We start from the raw sequence: 24,978 nt of genomic DNA, 5'->3' as shown, positions 1-24,978 counted from the left end.
AGCGTTATGTGCCAACAATGTTGGCTTGGAACAGTCTTTTCAGCTACTGAACTGACCCATAGGATGCTGTTTTAAAAATTCTTGCAGATGAATGCCAGACCAAGAGAACGATTAAAGACTTGAAATAGGTGCTTTGAACTCAAAAATATCCTTCCTTTGAAAATTTAATATTTAGCAAAACAAGAGAGTTTAAAAACTCCATTATTCAGAGCAGGGTAAGTGGAAAAGACATTTCAAATAGAGAGTTTTCTTTAGGGGTGGAGGGATGTGGTCTTTCTCTCCTTTGGGAACCAGAATAAACATGCTTTGCCGGCTTCCTTTCCCAGTGAAAAACGAGAGGGCAAAGCACAGCAAATAAATTTCGTGGACATCTCGGCGTGATGGAGGGATTCTTTAACTATAATCCTCTTGCAGCTGAAATAATATTGCAAATGACTCCAGGCAGTCAGAAATGATCCCCAATTACAACCCATGTGAAATTCCTAATCTGTGTGCTGTCCCTTATAATTTCATATAGACACATTTACAGCACAGAGAGAGCCATGACGCCCCTCTGAAAGGATTGGAGTCTGGGGCACTGCAGAAAAGTATCTTACCCCAAAAGATCATCTTTTCCCCTCAGTGGGACATTGCTCATAGGAACAGCATAATCTAAATAAATTGCTTTATTACAAAAGTAATGCACAAACACATGCTTATTGTAAACAGTTCAAAAGACATGAAGCATCGAGATGTAGGGTAAAAAGCCCCCTCTCCCTACCCCAATCATTCTACTTCCTTTCCCAGTGGGGACCATAATTTTTAAAACCAAACCAGGCCCCACAGCAAGCTGGCCACAGAGCAAAGCAAATAAACAGGCTTCATTCCTCTTATGAAAGGGCCAAAATATACAATGAGATGGTCGATAAATATGCATTGCGTTCCCCCTGAAGTCCAAGAGACACAGAAATAAGCAAGGTAATGTCCTTGTCCTCAAGGAAACTCATAGCCCTGGGGGTGACTGGACATGAAAATTAAATTTAAAATAGCAAGCAACAAAGAATGGGCCTGCGGGCTGTGCCGATGGTGGAGGATGCAACAACTCAGAAAACTAGGTGCTCTCCATCCCGATGGAGGAAGGTTGTACGAGGACCTGGTCCTCCTTGCGCCAGGCTTCTATATGGCCAGGGAGGATGGGGCCATTATGTTGGGGACGTGTGGGCCAGCATGCCAGGTGAACGCAGAGATGCTATGGAAGATAAGTGTGGAAGTAGACAGTAGATAAGGTGGGAAGTAGATTACAGAGGCCGTGATGCCAGAGGGACGGGGGAGAAGCAGTATGGAAGCTTGGGCGATGGTTTTTCATCTTTAAGGGAAAGGATCTACCAATGTCTGTGGGGACATTCAGTCCAAATCCTCTGGCTAAATGGCCCTGGGTCAGCAGGATCCATGTTAACTGGGCTCCTGGAGCTCCCGTCTACACAGAAGGCTTCCCCAGGGTTGACCTGAATGTAGGAAATGGGAGCCTCATGGCCCTGGTGTCTCCTGCCAGGTGGGCGCACTTCCCTCAAGGCTACACTGGATTCTCCTGGGAAAATGAATCTAATCATGTTGCCCTTATTGCCCACAATGGATGTGACAAAAAGAAGGTTCTGTGGTCAAGGCACTTTGTCCTTGCCCTGCAGCCGATGTCTAAACCCCCCTCTTCTCTAAGCTGTGGCCCGCTATGGCCGCAACTGTGCTTGATGCTGGGATTCACCGATGAAGGAGCAGGACTGCGGGAGCTTCAGTCTGCTGGAGGCTGGGGCATCCCATCCACACTCTGGCCCTTGCCGATTCACAGGCACCTCGTAGAGGACACAATGCACCCTGTCGTCCATCCCTGAGACCTCAGAGGTGCAAATCCTTAAGACTGGATTTTGATGGGGGTCTAGAGATGTCAAGTGGGCACGGAGGCCTGTGGTGAGAGGTGGGGGAAATTCTACCTGATGGCACCGAAGACCCCCTGAGCTATGTCCAGCTGAGCCCAGGCACCCCTCTGCAGCCTGTCCTGGGGACCCACCAGGGCCTTCTACTCAGCTGCACTCAGTCACAACCCGGAAGTTTAAAAGTGCCAATGTGGTTTCCAGATAAGCTTAATTGTCTCCCAAGAAGGAGAATCCAGCTACATGGGCTGCTGGGCAATTTAATGACTGTTGAGAAGTGGTGAAAATCAAATTACTCTCAGGGATAAATCATCTCTTAATTTTGCATCAAAAAGAATGTTAGTAATTATTTTTTTAAATCAAAGGCATATCATTCATGGCTTTATAACCGATGTTGGAATTCCTGGTGTGGCATCAAGTGCCCCATGGTCTGCATTTGTTAGCTCATTCCTGGCCCCATTTATGTCACCATCCTTGTTTTTCTTTCTTTCTGAGTTCCCACTGTCAATGTGCTCTATCCTGCAGTATTTTAGGGGTCCTTACTAGCCGCCGTAAATAAATATTTTGAGTACACAAGGCAGATCGGTGTGTTAGAAGTACAAACACACTTCTATCGCAGTATGAGGAAGGAGGCCATAGTATTTTTTTTTATAAGTTTATTTATTTTTGGCTGCATTGGGTCTTCGTTGCTGCGCGCGGGCTTTCTCTAGTTGAGGCGAGCGGGGGCTACTCTTCTTTGTGGTGCGCGGGCTTCTCATTGCGGTGGCTTCTCTTGTTGCAGAGCACGCTCCAGGCGCGCGGGCTTCAGTAGTTGTGGCTCGTGGGCTCTAGAGCGCAGGCTCAGTAGTTGTGGTGCACAGGCTTAGTTGCTCCGCAGCACGTGGGATCTTCCCGGACCAGGGCTCGAACCCGTGTCCCCTGCATTGGCAGGCGGACTCTTAACCACTGTGCCACCAGGGAAGTCCCAAGGCCATAGTTTTGATGAGAGGGATCTGGGAATATTTTCCAGAGGAGGAGGAATCTGAGTTGGGGCCTTCCTCAGGCAAATGTCAGGGTGGGTGAGTAGGAGTTAGGGATCAGAGCAGAGGGGCAGTTGGAGAAAAGGGCAGCAAGAGTGGGGTGGTGGGGCCAGAAGGCAGGTGAGGAAGAGGGAAGCAGAGGCTGGGGTACCAGGGAGAAAGGAAAGTTAACACGGATGCCACTCTGAGCCACATGGTTCCAAGTGCTGTACGTTCATGGACTCACGCAACCCTCCCCAGTAATCCTACGTGGTAGCTACTGCTGTTATTCCCCATTGAACAGACAGGGAAACGGGCACAGAGAAGTTAAGTAACTTGCCAGAGCCTCAGTTAATAAAAGGCCGAGGGGATCCTACCCCAGCGTTCTTTCTCTTGATCACTATGCCTCTCGCCTGGTGGAAGGGTGATGCATCAGTCAGCCGGGCTGTTGTAACAAAGTTCCACAGAGTGGGCGGCTTGGACAACAGAATGTATTGTCTCACAGTTCTGGAGGCTGGAAGTCCAAAATCAAGGTGTCAGCAAGTCTGGTGTCTTCTAAATCCTGTCTCCTCGGCTGGCCATCTTCTCCCTGTGTCCTCACATGACCTTTCCTCTCTGTGCGATCATCCCTGGTGACCCTTTGTGCCCAAATCTCCTCTCCTCTTCTTAGTAAGGATACCAGTCAGATTGGATAAGGACCCACCCTGATGGCCTCATCTTAATGACCTCTTTAAAAGCCCCTTCTCCAAATTCAGTCATATTCTGTGGTATGAAGAATAAGGCTAAGGGCTTCAACATATGAATTTTGGGGACACTATTCACCCCTAACAGGTGGGGAAGTACAGTCGAGGAGGCTCTGAACGATGTAGTTAGGTGTCTGGATTTTCGTCTTTGGTTGGGGAGCCGGGGAATGTCTGGCTGTATTTTGGGAGGGTCACTGTGGCAGCTGCGTGGAGGATGGAGGGGGCCGTGGCTCTCGAGTTTGGCTGCATGTCGGAATCACCTAAGGAGCATTTGAAAAGCCTGGCGTCCCTGCTGTACTGCAGACTTATCGAATATGACTGGCTGGGGTGCGACCCGGGTGTCCATGACTTGTAAACCTTCCAGGTGGTTCTGATGTGCAGCCAACGGTGAGGACCACGCCATGGGAGGGAAGCTTGCCTGGAAACACGGCGCCTGGTGTGCAGAGGGAGCAAGACTCAGAAACTAGACCTGTCCAGGCACATGCAGGATGAGAGGGGCCACAACCGCTGAGCCGAATCCAGCCCGAGGCCGGTCACTCACGCCACTTGTCCAAGATGTGATGGCCGTAACCACAGAATGCCATCCTCTAAGGCCATCCACACCCCGGAGCCCAGAGAACCTCTGATGCTCTGTTCCCGGAGGCCACACTGCCACCACCTGACCCCCAAGTCCAGGGCTAGAGCTTGAAAGATCACTCTGCTTGATGCCCTCATCTTACAGATGGGAGAGCAGAGCCCAGAGATGGACGGTGACTTCTGTGATCAGGAATAAAACCTTCGCTCCTGCTGTCCTGGAAAGTGGAGGCTCACAAGGAAACCACGAGCTTTTGAAAGAGTGGGGCTGAGGGTGGCCCATACCCACGGCTCTCCCTGTCCATTCCTGGATGAGCCGGTTGAGAGGACGCTCCTGTCCTCGGAGCCAGAGGCTGTCGGGGGTTGGTGGCAGCCAGGCTGGGTCAAGGCAGCCGGGTCTCCTCTGAAAATGACCTTGGCTGACCAGTCCCAGGGCAGCCCCAGCCCATGGGAAGCTCCGGACACCAAACCAGCTCTGGGTGGTCCACAGGGGCATGGGTGGACTTCTCATCCCGATGGAACTTTCTTCACAAGGGTCTAAGAACAACCTGGTCCCCTGTGGTCTCTCCTAACTTGGCAAACTGACCCCGCTGGAACACAAGAGGCCACCTGAGCCCGTGACATCTCCTGCTCTTTCTCAGCAACTGCAGAGATGCCCTCAGGTCCCTGCTTTCATGGAGCTTCCATTCTAGTGGAGGGGAGACACAAAACCAAACACAAAATCAATGTATATTATTCAGGGTGGCGTAAGAATGGTGAATAATAAGTCTCATGATTAACAAGCTCATTTCCTGTTCTAAGGTCTTCTCGCATGGATTTTTTTCTCTTTTTTTTGGCTGCACCGCGCAGCTTGCGGGATCATAGTTCCCCAACCAGGGATCGAACCCAGGACATGGCAGTGAAAGCGCCAAGTCCTAACCACTGGACCTCCAGGGAATTCCCTCCTGTGGATTTATCTTTTCAGAGCAGTGCCTTCCCAGGCACAGTTGGTGCAGGGTTCTAGGCCACACACAGCGAGGAGACTGGACACTGGGGTGCGTCCTTTCCCTCCAGCCTCGCTGGGGATGAAGAAGTAAGCCTGCGGAACGACGGGGGGGCAACACCAGACTGTCCACCACTGACACTTCCTGAGCAACGGCCGAGAGTGAGGTACCGTGGGGAATACACAAGTGTGAGAGGTAGGGGCTGCCCTCCAGTTTCTAAGCAGATGGGGAGACTGGGCATCATTCAGTACTAAATACAAAGGCAGGTACCATTGTTATTTAGTGTTTGTAGGTCTTCATGGGATAGGACCTGGCTCCCAAGAAGCTCACAGTCTGAGGAAGGAGGTAAGAGTATCTCTGTCTATGCACCAGCCTCCGTCCACTCAGCTTATGTACGGTAAGTAACTTAGCATTCAGCAAAGAGCTCAGACATGGCGGGTTAGAGGGGCTGGCCAAGGCAGCAGAGAAAGGAGGGCTGAAGGTGGGCAGACAGAGCAGGGGAAGATGGGGTGAGGGCATTCCAGCTGGGGCCCACCAGTGGCTTCAGCTTAATGCAAGAATCTTGGAGAGGTGGCGAGGAGAGTGTGGTGATAGAAGGTCTGGCTGCGTAAGACTCGATGGGTAGGGCGGGGCCGGTGATGGGGGTCCGTGGACCCGAGCGCACGTACCACCTCCCCCGGACGTGCAGGCACACAGAGCCCTGGGGGGAAGACGAAGTTCAGGGAGGTTGAGTCGTGTGATCTCCAAGGCAGGGAAAGGCTCCACGTCCATGCTGTCTGCCCAGCCAGGATGCCACAGTGGGGACCAGTGATGAAAGTGGACCTTTCTTTTTTTTCTGGCCGCATCACACGGCATGCGGGACCTTAGTTCCCCGACCAGGGATTGAACCCGTGCCCCCTGCAGTGGAAGCGTGGAGTCTTAACCACTGGACCCCCAGAGAAGTCCAAAAAGTGGACCTTTCCATCAAGTAATTTGGAGGTCAGAGGAGACGGTTTTCAAGAGAGCCAGTTGGAAACCCACTGGGCCAACAGAAGCCCGGACTTCTGTTTAGGGTCATCATGGTGACCCAAAAGGTAGCAGAAGGAACTAGAAAGAACATTAGACCAGGACGCTGGAGACCAGCCTGGGACTTCACCTCTTTAAGCATCAGCATCTCCTCCTGGAAGCCAGAGTGGCTGCAGCCCCTGCACCCGCAACCCGTTCTGATGCCAGAAACCTGCAAGGTTTGTAGATGACAGAAGCCACTAATGGTGGTCCTGTCAGCAGCTCAGAAAGGAAGACCCTGGTTGGGGAAGGCTGAGCACAAATGGGCAAATAGGTAGGAATAAATGAGAGAGGGCGGGGCAGGGGCTGCGCATGGGCAGGAGAAGGGAGCAGATCAAGCGGGGCCTCATGGACCAAATGCAAGATTTGGGTCGTTATCCCAGGAGGACTGGGACCTCCCTGGACGATTTTAAGCAGAATTAATTGGGTTTTTAAAATAGCTCTCTGCCCATGGTGTGGAGAAGAGGCTGGAAGACGGCAAGCACGGAGCAGGTACCGGGTAGAAGACTAGTGCATCCTTATGGGAGGAGCAGGAGAAACTCATCAACCCTTGGGGCCTTTGCACTGGCTGTTCCTGGGACTTGGAATACGTTTCCCCTTGACGTTTGCATGCCGACTCTTTTTCTGCGGTCAGATCTCCACCCCTCCACGTTACCTCTCCAGAGAGGCCATCTGCTATAGCCCTGGCCTTCCGTCACACTTGTCCCATTTCATCCACCACTAGCTGAAACGATTCTGCTTATTTGTCTGCTGGTGGCCTCCTCCCGCTACTGAATCTATCTCCTAGATTCAGGAGAGCAGGCACCTTGTCTGCTGGGGTTTTGCTGAGTCCAGCCTCATCACCTGGATCCATATTCCTCAGCTGAGATTCTCAAGGAAGTAGCGGGAAAGGAGTTGCTTGCTGGAAATCAGCAGGCAGGCGGTGTCCTGAGCCTTTGATACAGTCACGGGGAAAAGGGAGGGAGAGGATGGGCAGATGTACTTCTGCCCCTTGAGGATGGGGTAGGGTGAAGGTTCCTGCCGGAGATCACATCAGCGGAGGATTCAGATGTGTGGGGTCCTTCCCAAGGGGGCCTCAGAACCCCAAGGCAATGCCCCAGAGAGGAGGGGGGGCATCCTGGCTTTGCCTCCTGCGCTGGGGCAGACTGTAGGGCTTGCGGTCTGCTGGAGGCCCGGCAAAGAGGGCAGAGGTGCCCAAGGCCCAAAGCTCTGGATCCTGAGAAGCATCTCAGGGTGTGCACAGGGGGTTGGAGAGAATTAACCTCCAGTCTTCAAGTGTGCTGGGGGCGGCTGCTCTGGAGACAGTACCTTGGGGAGCAGCCCCTAGTGATACATTTCCCTTAGCCAAGCTACACGGTTGCTTTAAAAAACAACGAGCTTCTGGCATGTTTGGGGGCTGAACGTTCCAATCTTTGCTGGCAAGAGAACACAAGGCCACAGAATGCAGTGATGAGAAATAAAGGACCCAGTGACTCAATGCCTGTGTGACAGGTTTATTGTGGAGCGCCGCATGGGCCTGCCAACACAGTCCACAGACGTGACATTTAAAAGCCTCGTGCATTCCACTGGCTCTGTTGGTCTCCCCGCTGCCAACCAGCCGTGTGAAACCCGGGGCGGCTTCTCCCCCTCTGCCAGGACATCTGCCGAGACTGTGGCCCAAATCCCAAATGCCCCTGCACGTTCAGGGAGCACAGGAAGGTGTTTGAAAAAAGCTGCTTGCTTTGACATGGGCCAGCCTCCCGCTAACAGAGAAGGGCCCCGATTTGCGCACAAATGAATGAGACGTCTGACAGTTTTCAGGGAAGCTGTCCAGGCTTTTCTCTCTGAAATTCCCGTCTGCAAAAGCGTGTTTTCTGAAAGTCTTAAATGCACACAATCCTGTGCTGTCTGGGTTTAATGCAAGAAAACAGGAAGCCAGTTAAATGGATTCTGTGATGCTCACCGACCAGGCACAGATGCCTTTTCTCCCCAGCAACAGTAACAACAAAGCTAATTATCTATTGGGAGCTTACTATCTGCTAGGTGTTATTATTATCTCTCCATATGTAAATGAGGAAAATGAAGCACAAAGAGGTTAAGTAACCTGCCCACGAACACACAACCAGTGAGGGGCAGAGCTGGGATTTGAACCCCTGCTCTGAACTGCCATCTGGTATTGCTTCCTAGCCTCTAAGAGGGCCCAGGATACAGTTATGTGGATCCCCCATGCTCCCCTCTACTATCTACCCAAATAAAATGTTCCAGGGAATTCCCTGGTGGTCCAGTGGTTAGGACTCGGCGCTTTCACTGCAGTGGGCCCAGGTTCAACCCCTGGTCAGGGAACTAAGATCCCACAAGCTGCACAGCACAGCCAAAAAAAAGAAAGAAAGAAAAGCAAGTGTTCCAAAATTTTAAGAGAAATGGAGTCCAATATTACACTAAACTTGTAGATAAGTTGTGTTATTATATACAGCGGCCAAGGAATGACAATTGAGAAGCTACAGCAACATGTGTTCCTAGGTTGGCCCAGAGTGAGAGCAAGCCTGTGTCTTTGGAAAATCTGCCTGCAGTTGCGGTGAGAAGGACTAAGGTTGAGGAGGCCAGTGGCGTCTTGAGCCCATGTGCTGAAAGGGGCAGCAATCGGTTGGAATCCTTCCCTCCCATGGCAGCCCCAGGAGTGGGAGGACCACACAAGGGAAGGGAAACTCGCTCTCCGTCTTTCCACAGACGCAGTCACTGATGATGTGGAGGTGGGTGGCTCTGAAGCCCTGGCAGAGATAGGGCTGCTCTTCTCAAACGCACAAGCCAGAGAGTCTGGGAGCTGCCTTTTGAGAATGTCACTGTAGCTCCCAGACCGTCAGTGCCCTCAGCTACAAAGTGCAGGGCGTGTGCCCAGTGTTCTCCAAGATTTCAACCTCCTCAAATAATCCCGGGGGGAGGGGGGGAGCACCTCTGCATGTACCTGCAGCCACCGTAGACCTTTTCCTATGTGGGACCTCGACTGCAACTAAGTGGGCTGGGACCAAAGGGGACTGTGTGTGGCAGAGACCGAGGGGGAAGGGACAGCGTGGGGCATGTAAGGGGAGTCAAGTTGTTCAGTACTCTGAGTGAAGCAGCATTGCTGATGAAAAATGGCAGCTCAAAAGTGCCCTTCCCCCTCCTGTGTCAGTTAGGAGAAAACACACCCAGAGGAGACTCTGTCCAACTTTTAAAAACATGATGGGCTGAGTCAAAGGAAGGGACGCTTCCTCTTTTGAAGCTTGTGACATCATCTGACATTATGTGCCAAGCAGATGTGGGAACAGCAGCTGTCAGCCTACGCCAGAATCTTCGAGAGTGACACTTGTCTGCTTGCTGGTGGTACTACGAGCTCACCATTCACCCACTGTTACCAAGCTACTGACGTGGGCATTTAAGTCACCTGTAAATCACTGTCTCTCTTTGTCTGTCTGTCTGTCTCACACACACACACACACACACACACACACACACACACACACACACACACACACCCAGTCTGCTGACAAGATAAAATAATAACATCGGAGCTTCTAAGAGATAGCATGCTTAACAGGAAGTTGCACTGATACAATTTTATAGCTGATTCTCATTTTCTACAAACAAAACCTTCAGTTTTTGTGACTCAAGTTATATTATTAAAAAATGCCCAGGGAGTTTTCAATGTAAAGAACAGAACCTTCCTAAGAGGCAATGGAAACCTTTGATATGGAATCACCACACACCAGAAAACATTCTGGAAGTCTGGTTTTTATGTGTGGAGTTTTCTTAAAGAAAGGCCCAAGAGAAGTTTGGCTGAGGTGAAATGTTCACATCAAGCTATCATGATCCTCGACCTTATTATGTTTCCCTATCCTACCAGATCCAAAATATCAGACATTTTGAAGAAAGGGCTTTTTTTCTGTGCAGTTTTGGGACTGTTAGCATTCCATGTAGTTTCCACAAAAATTCTCTTGGGTATTTTGGGAACTAAAAAGAATGAATAGGATTAACTTACAATTTTGCTAGAAGGAAAAATGAATATTCACTTTCTCTCATAAGTGATTTTCACTCTGCCAGGAAACAGGACTGACTGATTTGTTGGGCCTGTTCCCCAGCTGAGACCCGGGCTGGCACGGAGACCTGGTCCAGACGCAGGGGAAGACGCCCTGGCATCCTGGTCCTCAGCCTCCTGAACTGACCAATGAGCGAGAGGCTTCAGGAGCAGCCCCTTCTAAGGAGACTGTCGCTCTCAGGAAGCTCACACCTAAAAGCGGAAGGGAACTGCAGAGACAGCCCGGCCTCCTCTCCGGGGGTGATAGGCTGCGTCCCAAGAACCGGAAGTCGGTGCTTTCCTCTCATTCACTAATTCCCGGTCCCACCCATTGGACAGGCGTTCTTGAGCACCTACCCTACTATGTGCCCTGAGATCATACAGTGTATTAGGTTGAACCACATGAAATTGCCGTTTTATAAGTAAGAAACAAGAGTACTGGCAAATATTTCATACAGTTAAACCCACCACTTCGAAGGTTTTCCTAAGCTAGTGTTAGCAGGTTTTTCTTCTGATGGCATCAGAGAAGGTGGAGAGGACCCAGTCACCACTTGCTGGGGGGTCTGGGCCTACTTCCAGAACAGGGTGCACATGCAATGATGTAATACACTGTAACTTTACAGGGGAATGAATCCTTGCTTGAGATCGGCTTCTCCTAGATACCATTTTATGCAGAGGCAGCCTGGAGCTTGGGCCACGCGGCTGCCGTCAGCCCTCTGGGTCCTGCTCTGCATGGGCGGGGCAGGCGGACACAGGAAAGCAAGTTGTCCTCTTCTTGTCCACGTGCCACTGGGGCAAAACTCTACCCAAAGTTCAGTCGCAAGTATATTCACCCAGAGCAACCAGGAGAGCACTACCCGCAGCACCCAGTGGGATGAGACCAGGGTTTCTCAACCTTGGTACTGGTGACACCTGGGGCCAGATCGCTGTGGCCCCAGGGGACTGTCGCTGTGGGGGACTGTCCTGTGCACTGTAGGATGTTTAGCCGCATCCCCAGCCTCTACCCACTGGATGCCGCAGTCTTCCCTCCCTCTGCTTGAGAAGCACTGGGTCAGATGGATACTCTACAATCAAGTGCAAACCGAATGATCTGGGAGGGGGAAAGAGCAGTTTCCTGGGGACCAACCTGTGTCAACAAACCCAGAAGACAGCCTAGAGGGATGATCTATGGAGAGGGGCCTGGAGAGAGTTATAGAGAGTATTATAGAGCATTACCCACCTTGGCAACTGCATCCCTGCTAGCCAAACTCAAGGCTGGAAACACTGACTTACACAGGTGAAGGGGTCCCGGCCAAGAGACGGGGCTTCGCTGCACAAGGGGGTGGGCTGGGTGACAGTGACAGGGGTCTCTCCGCCCACCTCCGGGCCTCTGTGTGACATCTCTGCCTCAAACAGCCACTTCTCTTCCCGGCTTCATCCGGCCCCTACTCATCCTTCCGGTCTCAGTTTAAACATCCCTTTCTCCTGGAAGGGTTCTCTGATCCCTCCCTTCAACCGCGCTCCCCGCCCGGTCGGCTCTGGATGCCCTGCTCAGTGTCACCTGGCATCCATATTTCTCCTAGCACAGAACGTATCACCGTATCACACACACGCACACACACACACGCACGCGCACACACCCACCCACCCCACATATATTTATGTACATATATTTATGCAGTAGTTTGGTTTTCTGCTTGTTCCTCCCATTAGAACATGAACTTCATGAGGACGGGGACCCTGTCTCTACTGACGGAGCAGCACACTCTCCCCAGAACCCAGAGGGGCGTCCGCACCCGATGGATCTCTCCCCCACAATATTTGCTGAATTGATGAAGGAAATCACTTTTCCACTGAATGGCAGGGGAGGACCAATAAGTGAAGTTCCTGAACGGAATCAAGCACGTGGTCATTGTAGCCAACAGTTCCATCAACGTGTACACCAGTTTGTTTCTGCAAAGGCAACGAGACTGGAGTGTGCAAGGCAGAAACGGATGGAGAACAACAGTATGGAAGATGTGAACGTTTCCGTATTTACCCACATCTGTATGTTCAACAGACCCTTATCGTGATACATCTTTCGGACAAATGTTTTATACTCTGAGTCACATCACACACCTGCCAAGGTATCAATAGCATGTACCAAAAGCCCAATGAGACAGTTAAGCACGAAGCTGGGTGGTAGTTCTATTCTCCAAAACCAGTATTATGAGGGGTAACTGTTTGCATATTGATCAGGGAGGGGTGGGTAGCAGGGTAAGAGGGAGGGCCGTTCAAAGAAGACTCAGTGAGGTTCTCATGGTGTCTGTATCACAATGGACAGCAGGCCACCTGCTCATGTCCAGTCTGCTTGTTCCCCGTCACCACTGCCAGCTTCCAACATCAAGAACACAGAGACATTTCCGTCTAACTTTTATATGAAGAATTTAATTATCTATACACATAACTAATTCAAAAGTTGTATTACAGTTGTTAAAGCCGCAGGTTTATATATTTATATATTTTACATTCATATCCATGAAAATACTGACGCGCCAGTGAATGAGGGGGAGTCCTCGTTCTCGGCACCACGTGAGTGGAGAAAGACCTCTACACAATCGCCAGCACGGAATCCCCAAGGGGAGAGACGTAAAAACAGAAGTTCACTACTGTTAAAAAGTCATTAGTAGAACCGCTAGGTTGTGCTTGAGGCTCCCTGCCCCCCGCCCCGTTTTCTGTGCTGTCGGCAACGGCGTTTTTATTGAGAGCTTCCAACTAGTGTTTAAAAGACAAACATGGCTTCAGCTACAACACATCCAACACATCAACGGACCATGAGCTCCATTTCATATTAATCTGTAGAAATTCCACAGTCTAGTTAAAAAATGTAAACATCGGAAATTAATTGCAGGGAGACTCCTATACATTCTTTCTTGTCAAGAAAATTACTTGTTCAAAATATGTCATTCCATGAAAAGTCACTGGAATAAAACTTGGTGTAACAGAGACTAAGGCGAGATTGTAGATATTGTTGATCGTAACAACCTCAGTGGTGTTGTCTACGGATTTATGGCATGAAAACACGCAAAATTAAAAACCCAAAACAGAAAACACCAACTCAACCAGATAAATCTGAGACCGAACAAAAACACAGGTGCTTTCTCGTGTGGCTACAAGGTCACTGTGCAAAATAAAATTAATGTAATATGATTAGAGCATCATACAAGATAATAGCTTTTGCCATGGAAAGAACTAATTTCTTATGTACAGGATGTATTATTACATGCTCAACAAGGTACATCTGATACACACAAACAAGCACAAAACAGCTTCTGTTTAATTGGCCTCATTCTACATGTCTTTAAAACAGATATACTGAACTCCTCTGTACTTCTATAGTAGGGGGTCAAAAACCCAAACGACACAATTTAGTTGGAAACACTGGACAAAATGAAAAAAATACATCGAGTCTCAGATTTATGGACATTTGGAACATTTTTTAATAGCACATGCAGCATTCCTTGATAGTGGGTCTTTTTGCAAAACCAAAATAGCAAAGAAGTAATTCATTTATTTTTTTATTAAAAGGCTAAGATATTTATTTTAAAATAATTTGAAAACTATTGAAAGCACCTGTGCAAAGGTGGGGGGAAGTCAATTTGAGTCACTAGGAAAGCCACAAAAGGACCCACTACCCTGTGTATTTTTGTAATTTTTTTGCTTCTATCTCTGCAAGTAATAACTCAACATTGCCATCACATGCAACTAAGGTAAAATGAGGTAAACTGCTCTGCAGTGAGTTCTTCTACTCAGAAGGCAGTAGGTGATCATGCTGGAAGTCACATGATCAAGGCTGCATCTCCCATCATCCCTCTGGGCAGTGATATGGGATAGTGGGTCTCTTTGAGGACTTTCAAGCCTGAGGGGGGGATGGACAACATATGATTCCTAGAAAAAGGAGGAAAACAACACATAAGCAAAACAAAACAATGAGCAAAATTCAAGCTAGGAAAATGAGTCAGGCATGTAAACAGCATGGTGCCAAAATGATTAAAAAGAAAAAAAAAAAAAGGAAAAAGGGGGGAGGGAAGGGAGGGGACATGCTACAGAAGGAATGATTTTTTTTAAAGAAACAAAACAAAACAAAAACCCCACGAGATAAAGTCTTGCATTACAGAAGGTCTTCAAAGAGACTGTTGCGAATGCAGCAATGGTCTAGCTTTAAGTTCTGCAAACAAAGCTCAGCAGAATCAGAGCAATGCTGCATGTTTCACCATGAGATACCAGAGAGGAGAGGCAACCGAGGCACCAGGGCACTTACATTGCTGGCTGGGGTCCATGTCTGTGGTCAGCTTCACGTAATTGGACGGGAAGAGCCCCACTTGCCCGTGGACTTCTCCTTTCCACCAGTCGGGGTCCTCCTTGTTGAGGACGTTGATGATCTGGCCCTTGTTGAAGGCCAGCTCGTCGTCATTCTGCGCGGTGTAATCGTACATCCCGATCACCTGGCACACTGCAGGAGACAGGCCAGGTGAGGGGCGGCGGCACACCTGCGCGGCTCGCGGGACGGGCTACCTGGGGGTATTAGGTACTCTCGTGTCTCATCTGTGTCCTTTCCAAAGAGGACAGAAGTAAGTGGAGGGCTCTGATGGGCTTTGTGTAGTGGGGGCAGTAGAGGAAGACGGAGGATGGAAAACCAAGACGACAGCAAAAATGTCAGACCAGGCCTTGAGTTTCTATAATATCTTCCTCTTTTACACGTTTAGTTGTCAGCAGAAAATGTACCGTGATAACTGAAAGCTTCCATGGAATCATTTCTATTTGAGTGCAGTGGCACTCCTTCAAAATGCTGACTCTGAACATTGGCCCAACTTCACACACAGCTGCATATCATGGGGACTTCACTGTTGCTCTTTATTTCTGTTCTGTTTTTTTTTTTTTTTTAAGGTGGAAGGTAATTATCATCTGACCTCCAAAAAGTTCGACTCTTAGTGAAAAGTAAAATCAGTGTTTTATTCTGCTGTACCTTTGTGTCTCAAAATTTTCTCTCAAAGAATGAAACAATTTCCACATTCAAGAACAATTTTTCTTTTCTCATTTTTCCCTCAAACCTATAGGAGGTTACACTGCCTTTATTCCCTGGCATTTTTACACTTCAGATAAAGTTTGCCTAGTTAGGTTTTACCCCCAGTTAATCTTTCCTAACCAACCTCTATACAGTCTTAGGCTTTAAAGATGCTCAATCACCAGCTAATTCAATCACCTCAGCAAACTATTTCTGCCGGTTTTAACCAACCTGATGAAGGGGACGCCGCCAGGCCTCCCCAAGGGAGAGGAGATCCAGCTGGCACCACACCCCTCTGCCCACATGAGGCCACGGCTCAAGCAAAGGGGCCCAGCTGTGGTTGGGAACCAGTCACAATGTTGGCCAGTCCTTTCATTTCTTGCAAAGGCTGCCAGGTTTTAATCTGATTTCGCTGGGGATGTACAGCATAGACATTTAACCACAAGGTACTGGAACGAAAATTCTGCATTTTCCACAAGTGCCACCCAAGCACTGATGGCTTAAAGACCTAAAGCAGAAGTCTGCTCCCCTAACCTCGCCCATCTCAACTATTACCGAAGCATCTAATTCGGTCTCTTCAATCAGAAAATAGCCAACCGTCTAAGCGGCGGAGCCCTCTGTTCCTTTTTAGCCCTTTAGGAGAGTGTGTATAACATCCTGTCCATTAAGCGCAGCCCCTCTGTTCACAGGAAATGTCGCAGGGGAGCTATTTCAGTCTCAACTGAGCGGCACATTACAACCAACAGAGCCCTGGGGCCTCCCAGCTCAATCTCCTGACCTATTTAGACCCCGGCCATTTATTTTTAGGAGGCCCTTTTTGTCCCCTCGCCCCCTAGCCCAAAGTCCAATTTAAATAGCTGGAAAAGGAAATCAAGAGAAAAATCTGGCTTCAATGGCATAGCATTCAGGGCCCCTTTAGGAAGCCGGTTCCAACAAGGGCTCTGTTGTACCCAGCACAGCAAAGCTGCTTCGATACTTGGTCCTTTTGAAAAACACACTCCATATCACATTAGCTGGGTGTCAGCCCCAGCAAGCACAAGAAGCGCTTACAGCCGGTGTGAAAGACAATCTAAGCTAAAAAAATTGAGTGGAAAGGCTACCATGACGCATAGACCATTTTCTGAGCAGAGAGTATAAACTGCTTACCTGCTGGGAATGCTGCGGGCTTCGGTGGCTCTGTTGGAGTGATTTTGCTCGTCCCAGGGCTTAAAAGTTTGACATAGTTAGCAGGGAACCAGCCTATCTGGCGCTTTTTCCCACGTGCCTAATAACAAAAAATTATATTAAAATGTTTCAAAGGTTCATGTTCTTTCATGTTATACTTTGCACTTATACCAAGTTTACATATAACTGAAAAACAAATGACATCAATAGTAGAATCTATGGATTACTGTATGACAAAATGAAAACATGCCAGCTAAAATTCAAATTGTGGCAGCCATCAATCAGCAAAGCCTAGAATGTTCTGGCATGGGCTAGATTGTGTGGATCACAGAGTACAATGCAGTATGTACAGGATGGAAAACTGCTCATTTAACAGCTCTCAGCTGTCATTTTCAGGTAATGTAGAGATTATTGTTTATGCCAATGTTACATATGGATTTTAGGAATAATAATAATGGCAGTCAACACATGCTGGGTGCTTTTTATGAGCCAGGCCTGTGCTAAGCACCTTATATGCATTTACCTACACAACAATTCCAGAAGGATAATACTATTACTATTTCCATTTCCCACTATTACTATTCCTAGTTCCCAGATAAAAAGAGTAAGGCTCAGAAAAGTTAAGCGACAATCTCAAGGTTACAGACTAGTCGGTGGCAAGCCAAGATTCACAGTCACATCTGCGATCTTCTTATGGAGAATAATTGTGCATATACAAGATGACATACACGCAATATATGGAGGACACACGGAGTCTAAACTTCACCTTGTTTTCAAAAGCCATCAGGCTTATGTGATGGATCAGCCACATTTTCCACCACCATTCCTGCCTCCTTCACTTTAATCTAATTCGACACAAAATCCATCCATTGAGTGTTCACATGCTGGGAGTTGTTGGAAAGGGATAGTTTAAGACACAGAGGAACTTATAATGAAGTTGGCGAACCAAGACTTGCACTCCTGACACAATTCTATGAGATGAAGACTCTAGTTAGGGATGATGGTAAGTGTTATAACTACCCTTCTGCACACCACCAGGAGCAGAGAACTTAACTTACAGCACGTACATACACACACACACACACACACCCTCTAGAAGCAAGGCTTTGATAAAGACAGCTGCCTTTGGGGACAGGGTGGGAGGGAGACATTTGAATTCCCTTTCGTAATTTTTATTTATTTATTTATTTATTTTCTAGGGGGGGTCACGACGCGCAGCATGCGGTATCTTAGCTCCCCGACCAGGGATCGTACCCGCGCCCCCTGCAGTGGAAGCGCGGAGTTTTAACCACTGGACCGCCAGGGAAGTCCCTTGTAATTTAAAAATTTGAAACCATGTGAGTATATTACCTGTTCCCAAAATAAGGAAATAAAATTAAGAGAAAAGGAAACTTGCCACCATCTTACCTCTGCCCTCTCATCTGATTCGGTTTATCAAGAGGGATACTTCTGGGTTACTTTTAGAACGCAGATCAAATCTCACTTTCCTTGAAGTCTGATAGATTTCATGACCTTGGCTCAAGGACTAAAACTCTAATCCACACTTAATCCACCAATGGTGGAAGCCACTCCTTTAAAGGCTCCCCCATGTTAATCTATTGAGTATATACTGCCATAGGTCTCGCAACGACCCCACCATTTCTCCCGTCCCTGCACCTTCACCAGGGCGGAACACAGAGCTCACTGGCAATTTCTTCATTTGTGTGTCCACAGGGGAGAAGGGCTGGTGAAAGCACCAGAAGCCGCCCTGGGCACGGCAATTGTGGATTGTAAGAACCACTCAGGACTCTCTTTTGAGCAAGGTACAAGGAGCGTGAGGCTGAAAAAATATGGTTTCTGCCTTCAAAGAGCTGATAATCTACAAGAGGAAGTAAGAAATATGCACGGAAGTAATAATATCCGCGTCAACACTAAATACCAAGAGTGGTGCACGCATCGGGGCCACCACGGTTCATGGGAAGGAGATGCCGCTTCTGGTGGGATGGTCATAGAAAGCTTCCGGAAGAAGTGGGATTTGGCCGGCTCTTGAGGAACGGGGGAGAAGTGGAGATGACCATGTGGGGAGGCGCTATGGGCAAAGGCAGTGAGGCATCGGGGTCTGAGGGTTGCTGCTTGTTTTCAAGAGAGCAAATCACCGAATGAGGATGGAGTAGAGATGTCGCTGTGAGAGGTCAGACTGGTTAAGACGGATGCTGGAAGGGGAAGAGGGCATCTGAGGGGAGTCTCAGCCAGCAGGCTGATGAGGAGGGCCAGTGGGGACACCCCCTTTTTTTAAAAAAAATTTTTATTGGGGTATAGTTGTTTTACAATGCTGTGTTAGTTTCTACTGTACATCGAAGTGGAGTTCCCTGTGCTATACAGCAGGTCCTTGTTAGTTATCTATTTTATACATATTAGTGTATATATGTCAAGGGGACACCCCTTAAGTCTTCAGAACAGGGGAGTCACATATGGATGGGAAAGCCAATGAGGTGACAACTCTCTACAAGAAATGAGACCCACCGGTCTGAGGAAGGCCTCCCGCTACCCAGTGAAGGAAGAGACATATTAAAAGGGGGAGCGGAGGGCACTCCCTGCCGGTCCAGTGGTTAGGACTTGGCGCTCTCACTGCTGGGGCTCGGGTTCAATCCCTGGTCGGGGAACTAAGATCCTGCGAGCCATGCAGCCAAAAAAATCAATCACTAAAAAAAAATTAGAAAAAAAAAAAAGGGGAGGGGGGTGGATTCCAGGACCCCAGTGGAATCCTGAGCCAATAAACTGTATCTCGTCCTCCTTGCTGGATAGGGTTTTTATGGCTGCCCACCAGCGAGCTCCCAGGGGAACTTTTGCCTTTGGGTACTCCAGGCCAAAAGTGCCTTCTATTCCAGCCAAGATACATTTCTTCAGTCCACCAGCTCACTCTTCACTCTCCGGCACTTTAGTTTTTAATTAGCTGCACAGAAAGGTGCTGTATTTCTTTACCTCACCACAACATAGGCCTTTGCCTTCCTGACCAAGGTTTGCCTTGACAGAATGATGAATTGAGGACACACACACACAAACACACACAAGAACTAAAACTGTTGTGCCGTACAGATGTGGCTTTGAATGCAAAGGCTACTATGGTACCACACCTTACAGCACCGCTGATGGAAAGCTCCGCTCCTACAACGCTGTGACTTACGGATGACTCCATCATGAATTCTCACTATCCCACCACTCACTGTCTGAACTCAAGAATCCAACAGATTTAGATGCATCTTCAGAAGAATCCTTAGCTCTCACAATTCTGTTCCTGGCTGCCCAAAGCTTAGGAACCGAATGGATCCAGATAACGTGGCATCTCTCACTACACAAACGCAGGATGTAGGTGGTGCAGGGTTATCTGTACTTTGCAATGAAACGGTGTCCCTTTGAGATCTTGCATATTGAAATTTGGGCAGAGAATTTTAAACAAATGGAAAAGACACTGACTTGCAGCTCTCCTTCCCACCATCCACCTGGGTTCTTTTTTCGGATCAAAATCAGCTGACCAGGGGCCAGGGTGAGCTGCTCGGGACCGGTAGCAGTGTAGGAGGCAATAACCTGGGCAATTTCTGGAAAACAAGACCAAACATGGCAGCGCACCATTAGAGTCAGGAAAAGGAGAGCTTAAGAAGACACAGCCACCTCCCAGGTTCACGGGTCAACATCGTCAAAGCCGGTGTACGGGGCCGGTTTTCTACTAAATGAAGAAGGCTCAGTGGCCCTTCTTTGACCACACGGCAAATGCAGTATTCAGGAGCTGGGCTTGTCTTCCGGTTGTGCCCGGTCTGCTCGAGGACCCCCTCATCTCTCAGAACATACCAACTTGCCTCCACAACCTCCCCACTCTCCCCCAACTCCGCACCCTACCTCCACTGCCCCAATTCCCAAGAACACCCCGATGCCAGCAGCTGGGCCTCATTCATCCCCAACTGCCCTCTGCCCTCACACAGTGCTGATTATTATTAGCACATGGTCCAGTCAAGGATGGTTGAGCGAATCAAGGAACTCAAGTGAACCTTTTCCACCTGCCAAGTACAGTAGAAAGAGAAATCTGTTTTCTTCAGAAACCACCAGGAGCATGCACTAGCTAATTTCTTTCTATGTTACGACTTTCTTTAGACTCTCTCTTCTACCCACAAGACCATTTTCTTTGAGGCTCACATTTTGAGGGTGATCCCTGAATATCAGGTAGGAATCACATCAATGTAAGTTTACTTCTTTTTATTTCAAGTTAGAGGACGATCCTGCAGTCAAGAGGAGGGATTTTATGCAAAACAACAATTCAGCACAGAAAAAAAAAATGTAAACAGTTCTGTACTTTTCCTGAATGTGAACAGTCTCATGGGAAAAATTCCAGCAGTACCACAGACCAGGCTCTGAAAAGTACATTTCTCCTGGCACAGGAGGTCGACTACGAAAGGAAAAAAATCCTCCTCCGACTGAATTCTGGCGTATCCGCAGCGACGGCCTTGTGAACTTCTAGAAGCAAGACAGAACAGACTGTTCTATTCCTCTCCACTCTCTCCCCATCATAACTGTTCTTGAAAGAAAGAGATGAAGAAAGAAGGAATGAAGTAAAGACAGACAGACAGACAGAAGGAAAGAGGTGAAAGGCCCATGCTCCTGCTTCCCTGAAGGCACATTAGCCCCCTAGGACCCTGTTCTGTAATAAGTGGCCACCATGCTAGGAGTGCCAGGCCGTCCCGGTGCGGGCTGGCCCTGACAGATGCATCCCAGAGCTCAGGGGAAGCGAGAAAGAGCCCAGCTTACACATACGTGGGCTCCACTGAGAGCTCAAGCTGGGAAATCTGTGCTGGGGATGAGAATTCTCCCCCAACATGCCAAGGACTAGCTCTAGACGCCACAAGTTTTCCATTTGGAAAAGATCCAAATTAGTGTCCTATTTGGCCCCTGATGTTCCTACTCCTCAAAGGACCTGGCCTGCGTAGCCAGTGACCTGCCCTGACACTCTTTTCTGTCTTTTCCAGCTTTTTTGAGCAGCTCGCTGGTTTCAGTGCAAAGTTAAGCCCCTCTGGACCCTTTGGAATGACAATTCAAAATGTAGCATACTCCTGGTTAAAACAGAGATTTGACCGGGGTGGTCCAATATCTGAGTCAGACTAAAATCCTACAACTACCTAAAAACCCACCTTTCCTTGCCAGGTAAGCGCATTTGGAGCTGAGAACCAGACACAGATACACACATCCCTGTCGGCACTGCGGTGACTCTTTCAACCTGTAATTTCTTAAGGCTGTAATAGCAAAAAAGCTCAAATGACCTAGAGAGGAAGACAGGCCATACAACCATATGATTTCACATCTGCTTCTTTCTTCTTTCTTTCAGGCTTCTATTTAGAGAATATGTGATTTTGTTTAAATAAACTAAAACACTTTGAGTTCGGAGGGATGACTATAATTTTTGTACCTTCACCGTGTACCTGAGGAAAACCACCCAATGGCTTCTAAATTAATAGGACCTGCACTCTGATAATACGTGTTGCTCTCTCATCTCCTCCATTATTTATGTCCTGGGCCTGAATATGCTTCCAGGAAATGAACAAGGGCTTCCTGAACCTAACGAGAGGAGGACTAAGCAGCTGCTGACCCCAAATCCTACAGGTTCATGCATGACAACTCCCCACCATCTTGCCTGAATTATTTCTTCACATTCCAAGAGAACATTCTGTCTGGTAATGTCCCTACTCTCCATGTGTGAGGCAACAGCCATATTTCATAACCATCTATAAATACGTTATTAATGGATTCCAAGGAAAGGATCTGCTCCAACCACTCTTCGGACAGATTCTTTTGTCTTTTCTTCTCTTTTCATTTTTAAGGCTTCTGGCCCCAATAAACAAAGACTGGGAGCAACTATCAATTACATTTAAAATATTGAAAAATAAGCATCAGGGTTTGTCACTTACCAGGTTTTTTTCCTAAACTCCCTGTTTTCCCAGCAGTTCCAGAGCCCTTAAAACAGAGCAGAAGGTCTCATTTGCATACTGAAGAGTTTTGGTCAAGCAACTTAAAAAACGATTAATGATGACACAAGCCCGTGTGAGCCCCTAAATTCCCCTTTTCATTCTGGGGAAACATAGTAGCATTGTATCTCCTGACATTACGATCTGTATCAAGGAAAACATGGGGCGAAATAAGTACTTTAAAAGCGTGTAGCTTTAACTCTCTTCTTAAGAGAAAAATTAGCAAAGTAAGTGGCATTGTAGGACCCCAGAGGGCTCAGGTATTGACTGTGTGTAACATGGGCCCATCCAGTCCCTGGGTCAGGTGAAACAGGGGCTGCCCCACCAGGAAGACTGTTATAGTCTACAGCCTAAACACTAAGCTCATGCTTGATGTCCAAATGGTTAATGATTAAATACTTCACACATAAAAAAAGTACAGAGACTATAATAGACATCCATGAGTGCAATGGATGTCTATTATGTCTCCATATACTAGAGACTAAATACGTGAAAATATTAATATTATTAATATTAATATTTTAATTAAATTAATATTAATATTAACAATACATGGAAATATTAATATTTTGGTACATTTGCTTTAGGGCTTTCTTTTTTTTTAAAGAAGGAAAACAGTACAGTGGCAATTCAAACACCCCTTCCCGCATCCCATTATCCAAAGAGGCAGCCACTCTCCTGTATGTCCTTTCCACCCAAACCTTACACTGTTTAAACACTGAAATTTCTCTTGTAATGCTGGACACACAGCTCATAGAAGCAGACCATTTTTTTTCCCAACTACTAAGTGTTCCAAAAGTGCTCTGGGGTTGAATTCCTTCATAGATACTCATGGAATTTTAAACCAGCTGAGCAAGCCAAGCCAGCAGAGACTCAGTTGGGACAGGGGCCAGGCCGTAATCTGTCGTTGCAAAGTGCTTTACTCCAGATTAATTTTCACTCTTGTGTCCCTATCTTCCAGTAAATTAAGTATTCCAATTAAAACAGAACAAAACAAAAGGCTTAATTAACTAAATGGGAGTAACTTTAAGAATAAAAATATGTAATTATCTACCAGGAACACAACTTATCATTGTCCCTACCTATATTTATACTGAAATTCAATAACCATTTGGCAGGGAAAGTTTGAATTAAAATGTTTACTCTGATTATGCTTTCTGTATTAACGAAGTTATACAATACTCATCTTCCTTGCAATTTTTATAGGCTGCATATCCAAATGAAGGAACACTAATGATACAAGATTCCAAATGACCAGTTACTTTCCCAGTACAGGCTTAAATATACTCTCTCTAGTCCATAAAAAGAACAAAGCAATTAGCAACCCAGTGATAGAATTCAAGCAGCTTCAATGTGCTCCCTTTTAAACACCACAGCCAGCACTTAAGCTGAGACAGAGTCAGATGGCCAGGTTCCATCCTGGCGCTTCTTAAGAATGCAGCAGAAAAGTTGATCCAGGCTACGTGCTCCAGCCCTGCTCATGTAGAGAAGGGAAGCAGGTTTAGGACAACCTCCCCCTTGTCCATGGGTCAATTTTGGTATCTGAAGCTGGGTCTGGTTTTTAAGTTTGGCGGGATATGGCCTTATAATATTGAAGTCTATGTCCAAGTAGGATGAAAGAGCTGCCTTTTTTGATTTTTTCATTATTATGAAATAACGTTGCTAAATGTTTGTCTAAAATCTTTAGCACTGTTATAACGTTCTTCTGTGGCTGGTATTTAAGACTGTGGTTAAGAAAGCACTTTACAACTCAACTTACCTTTAGAAAATGTCACAGTGCATTTTTTGAAACTTACTGACTTTGGATGGTTTTTGGTAGAAAACTCTAATTTATTAAAATATAATACTAGTAATGGCTTTTGTGTTTAACTGATCCCAAAGGTAAAGCCATTTTAAGAGGTTTTGTGCATGGGAGCAGAAATCCAGTTTAGTTTTTAATGTTTTCCCTCTACTCCCCTGAAATATCTCCATGGTTCTTATTGGATATAACTGGCTGGCCTGGAGAAGAGTTGAATTTTCCCTCTCCAGGTCTGCAGAGGACAATACAACGACTGTCCTACAGAAAAGAAGTACTTTCTTTCCAGCTTCTGCCAAATTCTCCAAGGGTAAAACACTTATGCAAATCCCTCCAGGGGAATTTCAGCAAGCTGCTCTCAAGACCAAAGCAAGGGAAAACAAACAAAAAAACCCCAAAACAACAATGACATTCTTTAAAAAAAAAAAAAAAAAAAAAAAACAACCAGCAAATAAAACTATTCCTAGGAACTGCAGGGAAGGTGAGAAGGCTGACCTGGTAGAACTATCATAACTACCATAGCTTATCACCAGGCCCAGCTTCGCTCCCCAAGCAGCTATGGGTCTGTTAAATGACTACATCTATAACCTGAAATTCCCACTAACTTGAAATTGGCCACTACGAGATGGGCTCCCATACTCTAGTAGGCCCACACCACCATTTCATTAATCTTGTGCTATCTCAAGGCCACTTCATGCAACTGAATTTTTAGGGACCCATTAACAACAATGGGG

The 24,978-nt window shown here is 47.3% G+C and overlaps 1 protein-coding gene across 3 annotated transcripts in view; it reads right to left on the bottom strand.

Annotated features, from left to right (window-relative positions):
• The window catches only part of ITSN1 (intersectin 1), a 221,103-nt gene that overhangs the window by 36,082 nt on the left and 160,043 nt on the right, over positions 1–24,978 (bottom strand). The window contains exons 25-29 of one of the 3 annotated variants that reach the window (XM_068547010.1): positions 22,393–22,438; positions 19,916–20,037; positions 16,445–16,562; positions 14,555–14,746; positions 12,703–14,181 (exon numbers count right to left, since the gene is read on the bottom strand). In XM_068547010.1, coding sequence (XP_068403111.1) covers positions 14,180–14,181; positions 14,555–14,746; positions 16,445–16,562; positions 19,916–20,037; positions 22,393–22,438 — 480 coding nt within the window. In that variant the 3' untranslated portion in view covers positions 12,703–14,179. Of the gene's footprint in view, positions 1–12,702; positions 14,182–14,554; positions 14,747–16,444; positions 16,563–19,915; positions 20,038–22,392; positions 22,439–24,978 lie in introns of those variants that run through there. The other 2 variants (XM_068547009.1, XM_068547011.1) reach the window with 2 other exon arrangements.

This window comes from Eschrichtius robustus, chromosome 6 (assembly GCF_028021215.1).
Source record: "Eschrichtius robustus isolate mEscRob2 chromosome 6, mEscRob2.pri, whole genome shotgun sequence".
NCBI classification, from domain to species: domain Eukaryota; kingdom Metazoa; phylum Chordata; class Mammalia; order Artiodactyla; family Eschrichtiidae; genus Eschrichtius; species Eschrichtius robustus.
This window is presented reverse-complemented; position numbering and strand designations above follow the sequence as displayed.